Source organism: Alexandromys fortis, unplaced genomic scaffold, assembly GCF_014885135.2.
Source record: "Alexandromys fortis isolate MF-2015 unplaced genomic scaffold, M_Fortis_MF-2015_v1.1 scaffold_35, whole genome shotgun sequence".
Classification (NCBI taxonomy): Eukaryota; Metazoa; Chordata; class Mammalia; order Rodentia; family Cricetidae; genus Alexandromys; species Alexandromys fortis.
The window spans coordinates 3,624,366-3,632,321 of record NW_026067913.1 but is presented as its reverse complement, the minus strand read 5'-3'; the positions used below and the strand labels follow the sequence as shown (position 1 = coordinate 3,632,321).

Genomic DNA, 7,956 nt, shown 5'->3' with positions numbered 1-7,956 from the left:
TGGCTCAGTGGTTAAGAGCATTGCCTGCTCTTCCAAAGGTCCTGAGTTCAATTCCCAGCAACCACATGGTGGCTCACAACCATCTGTAAAGAGGTCTGTCGCCCTCTTCTGGCCTTCAGGCATTCAGACAGAATATTGTATACATAATAAATAAATAAATATTTTAAAAAAAATATTTGAAAGAAATACTGTACTTTTTCTGTTTTTCAGGGCAGTAAAGATGACGAAAGAGTTCCTGCTTTGAATTTACTGATCTGCTTAGTTAGCAGGTAAATTAGGAGATCTGACTTCCTGTTTGTTATCCACATAAGGTAGAACATTCATTTTCAGCTGCTGCATATTTTTATCTAGTATGTTCAATTTCATCTTTTTTCTTTTTTTAAAAGATATCTTCTTTTAAGATTTATTTATTTTATGCAAGTGTTCTATCTGCATGTAACCTTTATGCTAGAAGAGGGCATCAGACCCCACTAGACATGGTTGTGAGCCACCATGTGGTTGCTGGGAATTGAACTCAGGACCTCTGGAAGAGCAGCCCTTGCTCTCTCAACTGCTGAGCCATCTCTCCAGCCCTTTATCAGCACTGGGGAAATAACCCAGTGTCTTGTATGACAGGCGAGGGTCTACCAGCTGTACTGCTTCTCCATTCCTTGTTTGATTGAATACCTTGTATCAGGGTTTCACCTGGACTTACCTGAAAATATATTCTACATCTAAACAAAAGGCACACATTGATTTTAGGCCTCTTTCTGGACAGTTTTTGCTCTTTGATCAGTGGTTTGTTATTATTGTTTGTTTGTTTTGTCCTATTTTTGCTAGCACCTTTCTAAAGCTTCATAAATATGCTTAACTAAATACCCAGAAGCCATCCCCTGCCATAGACAAGATAGGATTGGAGAATACACATGTACTGACCTTCTAGGGTTTTTTTCTTTGTTTTATTGTTTTGTTTTTGTTTTTTTGAGACAAGGTTTCTCTGTCTAGCTAGTCCCTGCTATCCTAGAATTTACTCTGTAGAACAGGCTGGTGTCAAACTGAGACATCCCCCTGCTTCTGCCTCCCAAGTGCTGGGATTAAAGGCATCCACCACTGCTGCCCAGCTCATCTAGTTTCTTGGTCTATTAATAATTACGCTGTTTAATATATTTAATTTTACTGAGTACTTTATATCACGCTTTTTTCTTAGTGTTTCATAATAAGTACTCATTTAACCCTACACCATTGATTTAGAGATGAAGAAACTATGGCAGAAAGATGAAAAGTAACTTTCCTCCTTCCTAAACATCACAGGTGTAGTATGGTAGATAGCATCCAAACCCAGGCAGCTTTACTGAAGAACTCAGCATCCCCCTCTTGCCCCATTTTTTTCATGTGTAAGCTGTTTTCCCATCAGATAGAAGGCTGTAGTTTAATCTCTTTATTGAGTTGTGAGCTTTTACTGGTACAGGTAGTGCTATACTTGATATGAATGCATACTCTGAATTCCTTTTATTACTAGGTATTTTGACCAGCGTGATTTAGCTGATGAGCCATCTTGATAGAGCTTAACTCCTGGGGATGGAAGATAGTTCGTCGAAGGCGGCCTGAGTCCGAGGAAACATAATGCCAATTTGAGAACAGAGTACATCACTTCTTCAACGCTCTGTGAAGTGTTTCATCTTAATCTGCAGCTCAAGTTGATGTTCAAAATGTAGACAGTATTGAAATAGCTAAGGAAAAGCCCACGGGGTATCTGATGAATAGTTGGGATAGTTTCTTCAGTCATGTGCATTGAAAATAGATCAAGTGTGACTTATTACTTAAGCAGCTTGTATAAAAACTGATGAAATTTTATACTGGTCCCTGGTGCTGTTTCATTGTTTACAAATATACATATGTATTTATGTTGAAATGTATTTTGACTACTCAAATTTTGTTTGACTCTTGAATAAAATAAAAGACTGCGGGTGTCCTTATAATTAGAATTCATACAGATGAAATGGCAAATATGTTCATAGTCAACAAAACTAACTAAATGTTCAGGTTTAATCGTTTAATTGTACCACCAGATCTTTCTAACAGATCATTTTCAGTAGTGTCCTCATATGCTGTGCCTGGTGGTACGAACTTGTAGTCCCAGCATTGGGAGGTCTAAGCCAATTCAGGCTACATAATAAGACTCTACCTCAAAAAAAAAAAAAAAAAAAAAAAAACAAGGGAATGGAGATGGATGATGAGCGGTTCAGAGCACTTGCTGCTCTTGCAGAGGACGTACGTTCAGTTCCCAGAACCTGCATAGCAGCTGCCAACCATCTGTGACATCAGTTTCATAGGATCTTGCGATGGACCAGCTCAGACAGGACAGGGTCTCAGGAATAGGTGGGTAAGGAGTCAGCAAATGAAAAACAGACCCAAGACTCAAAGGAATTGCATCTGAATGCATCTTTACTAGGCATGGGATTCATCCTTTATACAGAAAAAAAACTGCTTAACAGCATGTATTATTTTTTCATATGATACAGATTACTAGAACAATTATATCAGATACATGAGAGTAGAATTCCATCAGACAGATGTCCCTGGGGTGAGTCTGCAGATGGTCATGCTAGACATGGCTTGGCATTAGTTTCGATATAAATCTTTATCTAGGCTATGAGTTCATGGAATTTTGAACTAAGGGCAAGTGGTTGTGGTTAACAGTCACATGGTCTACAGTCTTTTTATATTTTTGCCATCTATGCAGAACTTCTTTTCTTCTCCTACATATTTCTAACTCCTTCTCAAACCTTCCCCAAAACCAGTCTCAAGACGTTACAGGCATTTATCTCTCTCTTCTTATCCCATCTTTGCTGAATCTGTCTTAATTGCTTAATTAAGCTTGCCTTTTGTTCTTTATTTACTAAGCACCAGATTAAACTTGGAAACCTTTTTGCCTTTAATGTTAACCCATCTTCCTCCATTAGCATCATATACTCCTGTAATGGCAATGTCTCATCAGTAGACTCTGGAAACTTAAACATACGATCTTCCCTTCCAGTAGAAACCAGACTGTGTTCTTAGAACATAAGCAGGTAATGCCAAGGGTCAAGGGCCCCCATGCGGGAAGCACAGCACACACACACCTCTGCAGGCACTCTTCCTTGAAGTTTGTGCTACAGCCTACGTGAGAGATCACACAGACTCCACAGGAGGTGGCATGTCAGGATCTTATATCCTGGTCTGCCCTCCAGGTGCCAGGCATGCATACTGGATTACATAAAGGCAAAACACTTCTATACATTAAAAATAAACAAATCTAATCAATAAAGTCTAAAAACAAGAACATGCACCACAGCTGGACCTAAAGCTTCACATTGTGGGGCTGGAGAGATGGGTCAGCCGCTAAGCACACTGGCTGCTCTTAGAGAGGTCCTGAGTTCTCAGCAACCACATGGTGGCTCACAATGATCTATAGTACGTATAGTACAATCTGATGCCCTTCTCACATAAAGGTGTACATGCAGATAGAGCACTCATATACATAAATAAGGAAGGATGCACTGGGAACTGATGATACGATACAGATGAAGTGTCAATTACGGTTTGTTTGTTTGTTTTAATTTCTATAGCCAGTAGCATAAAGTTATATATACTACCTACATTAAAGTTCCTGAGTAGGTAACATTTACAAAGCAGTTTTGCTTATGCAGTGGATTACGAGATAATAAACTATTACCTTAATGCAATTCCATCTCTACTAGCAAGCTAAAGGATTGTTATTGCTAAGACAGGATGTTACTCCATAGTTCAGCCTGACCTGGAAGTTACTCTGAGGCCCAACATGGTCTCGAGTTTGTGTGAATCCATGCCTCAGTTTCCCAAATACTATAACAGTTGTGAGCCACCATACCTGATTTGGCTTGAGGATTGTGAACAAAAGTGAGAAACCATTTATATAATGATTTAATTTGGTGTAGGGATATTTTGGGTGCTGGAGACAAATAGAAGTAAACATTTTGAACCATAAGACCTTTGCACAGTAACCCCACGGGTGTTTTCAGGACTCTAGAACTGTCCGCACCCTTCATCCAGCTCCTGACTTCTCATAACAGAAGTACAGTTATTGTGGAGGTAATTAATATCCACTGTGGTGGTCTGAGGAAGATGGTCCCCATAGGCTCGTATAGTTGAATGGTTAGGGAGTGAGTGGCATTAGGTGTGGCTCTGTTCAAGGAAGTGTGTCACAGAGTTTCAAAAGCCCAAACCAGTCCCAGTGTCTCTTCCTGCTGCCTGCCCATTCCTCTCGGCTCCTACTTCAGCACCAAGACACACAGAAAATGTAAAGGCTGGCCGGGCGGTGATGGCGCACGCCTTTAATCCCAGCACTCGGGAGGCAGAGGCAGGCGGATCTCTGGCTAGTTCCAGGACAGGAACAAAAAAAAAAAAAGAAACCCTGTCTCGAAAATCAAAAAAAAAAAAAAAAAAAAAAAAGTAAAGGCTGGGTGTCAAAAGCCTTGGAGAACAACTCCACAATTTATTTGTAACTTTTATGTCTGGAGCATTGATGTTAACTGTTCATATGTATACTTCTATATATAGTGAAGTATTTTGTGACAATATGGGGGGGTTGTTCTTTTTTTTAAGATTTATTTATTATATATACAGTGTTCTCCATATTTGCCTGCATGCCAGAAGAGGGCACCAGATCTCATTATAGATGGCTGTGAGCCATCAATCATGTGGTTGCTGGAAATTGAACTCAGGACCTCTGGGAGAGCAGCTAGTGTTCTTAACCCCCGGGCCATCTCTCCAGCCTGACAATTTTTTATTATACTTTTACTGTGTGTGTGTGAGAGACAGAGAGACAGAGAGAAACAGATTTGGGCTTTTGAAGATAGGATTTCCCTGTGTTCCCTTAGCCAGTACAACTAACCTCTTGTCACCTTGACACACAAATATCACTATTAGCCACAACCTTCCCTTTCTTGTTCATCCCCAAGATCACACAGTAAATCGTAATGTAGATATATGATTATAAGATATCTGATGTGACATCGAAGGGATCATGACCCACAGATTGAGAACTACTAATATAAAATACATTACAGATTTAAAAAGTCCCACAGTCTTCTTACAAATTCACTTAAAAAGTTTAGTCTCTTTAAAAAATAATTCAAAAAAAAAAAAAAAACACCAAAGTCGACAACTGTGGACTCTATAAAATCAAAAAGGCAATTCAAGGGAAGAACCAGGGCATAGTCACAATATGAAACCAAACTCCAACTGTGTGAGTAACTCAGTGTCCGATGCCTAGGACCCACTCACAAACTTCTGGGCTCCTCCAAAAGGCCTGGGTCACTTCTCGGGCTCCACCCACTGTAGCCTACACAGACTGTCTCCTAAGCTCAGGCCAGCTCCATTCCACTGCTGCTGCAGTTCCTGACGGCATCTCCAAAATGCTGGGATCTGGTTTTTTGAGACAGTTTCTCTGTAACATCCTTGGCTCCTTGGCTGTCCCAGAACTCACTTTGTAGACCAGGTTACTTCAAATTCAGAGATTCACCTGCCTCTGCCTCTTGAATGCTGGTATTAAAGGTGTGTGCCCCAACACCCAGCTATGAATGAAGTACAATCTTGACCACCTCTGGAACACAGCTTTCATGTGCTGACTGATCAAACACTTCCCAGATTTCACTTCAATGATGCCGGCCTCTTATTAATCACTGCTAACTTCTCAGCTCCAGCTGACCAGCATCAGTATCCCAGCAAAGCAAAGGTTTCACTTTAGTGGTTCTGGTATCTTGTAATCATAACCATTCTTCAGCCCCAGATAACCAGAACCACGGATTCTTAATTTAAAATATGCAGTGGTCTTGAAGTGCAACTTCCCAGAAAGACTTGGAGTAACTCTCAAACTTCTCTGGAACTTCATAAGCCAGGCCTCCCTCCATTGTCTGCATTTCTCTCAATAAAATACTTATCTTCCAAGCTCCCACAGAACAGTTCAGCAAGCTTTGAACACTCAGTGGCTTTTCTATCCCCAGAGTTCCAAAGTTCTTTCACAATTCTCCCAAATGTGAGGTCTGTCACAGCAATACCCTACTCCTGGTACCAATCTCTGTCTTAATTAAGGTTACTATTGCTAGAAACACCATGACCACAAGCAATTTAGAGAGGAAAGGATTTATTTGACTTGTGCTTCCATATCACAGTTCATCATCAAAGGAAATCAGTGTAGGAACTCAAGCAGGGAGGGAACACAGAGGCAGGAGCTGATGCAGAGGCCATGGAGGAATGCTGCTTATTCTCTAGATCAGAGTGCTTTTTTTTTTGTTTTGGTTTTTTTTTGTTGTTGTTGTTGTTTTGTTTTGTTTTTTGAGATAGGGTTTCTCTGTGTAACAGCCCCAGAACTAGCTCTGTAGACCAGGCTGGCCTCGAACTCAGAGATCCGCCTGCCTCTGCCTCTCAAGTGCTGGGATTAAAGGCGTGCGCCATCACCGCCCGGCTCTTCAGAGTGCTTTCTTACAGAACCTAGAATCACCAGCCCAGGGATGTCCCCACCTATAGTCACTAATTAAGAAAATGCCTTATGGGCCCCTCTGCTTACAGCCCATTCTTACGGTGGCATTTTCCCAAATGCAGGTCCATCCTTTCAGATGAGTATAGTTTGTGAAGTTGACATAAAACTAGCCAGTAAGATATGTAACCAATACTGGACTCAAATTTGTAGCCTTTTCCAACTTCAGCATCCTGAATGCTTGGATTATAGGCATGCAACATCATACCAAGCATCCAAACCTATTTTTATTATGCTCTGTTTTTAATCTTTTGAAATAGTATCTTATGTGCGTATCACAAGCTGGCCTAAAACTTATGTAAAGAGAATGAGCTTGAATTCCTGATCCTCCTGAGTGCTGGAATTACAGACGTGTGCCTCCATACCTGAATTATATTGGGTTTTTTTTTAAGGTTTATTTATTTATTATGTACACAGTGTTCAGCCTCCATGTATGCCTGCAAGCCTGAAGAGGGCACCAGATCTCATTACAGATGGTTGTGAGCCACCATATGGTTGCTGGGAATTGAACTCAGGACCTCTGGAGCAGTCAGTGCCCTTAACCTCTGAGCCATCTCTCCAGCCCGGGTTTGTTGTTTTTGAAGCAAATTTTTAATAAATCTGCCCAGGCAGATTAATGATCTTATGTCTCAACCCTCTGAGTGCTAGGATTACAGGCATGTACCAATAATTATTTTTAAGGTTCCAGGCTGAGGCTAAACAATGTGTAGTAGATGAATGTCTGGTACATGAAACTAAGTGAGGCTTAAGATGCCATGGAGACCCAGAGATGTTGGAGACGCCAAGACCATAAGATATCAACAAAGGAAAGCTGTGGACATGGAGTACTGCTGGCCCAAGAGAAGTTAGAACATGCTGCAATCTACCCAAGTTCTTTGGAGTGGTCATGATTCCTCAGATGGGAAATGTGTAAGTAGAGGATATGGTGTTTGCCCTGCTAGGTTTTGGTCTTGCTCAGGTCTGTCTTTTCTGAATTTGCCCCCATTCCTCCCTTTTGGAATAGGAAGATTTATTCTGCCATTCGTTATATGTTGCAAATATGTAACTCATGTTTTATGAGGTTGGCTTGACTTTGAACTATGGGACAATTATGAGAATACTAAGGATTATGGGCATTTGCAAAAATGAATTAAACATATTTTGTATTATAGGATGAAAAGAATTTTATGATTTAAAGTAATTGTCAGGTTTTCAAGTGGACAAGGATTGGAGATTTTGACAATTAATCTTCATTGTCAGTATGACTGGATTTAGAATCTTAATGAAAACAGTGACTGGCTTATTTCATTTAACATATATTTGCAAAGTTCATCCATGTTGAAGTATGGCAGAACCTCCTTTACTTTTTCTTTTTAAGTCTCATGTAGAACAAACGGGCTAGTTTCAAACCCCACAAAGACTACAGTTGGTGTCTACAATGT

The 7,956-nt window shown here is 40.4% G+C and overlaps 1 protein-coding gene across 1 annotated transcript in view; it reads left to right on the top strand.

Moving 5' to 3' along the window:
- Positions 1-1,968, top strand: part of Gemin2 (gem nuclear organelle associated protein 2) — a 14,182-nt gene extending 12,214 nt beyond the window's left edge. The window contains exons 9-10 of the mRNA XM_050138795.1: positions 211-269; positions 1,499-1,968. Of these exons, the coding sequence (XP_049994752.1) occupies positions 211-269; positions 1,499-1,538 (99 nt within the window). The 3' untranslated portion in view covers positions 1,539-1,968. The remainder of the gene's footprint in view (positions 1-210; positions 270-1,498) is intronic.
- The last annotated feature ends 5,988 nt before the right edge of the window (positions 1,969-7,956 follow it).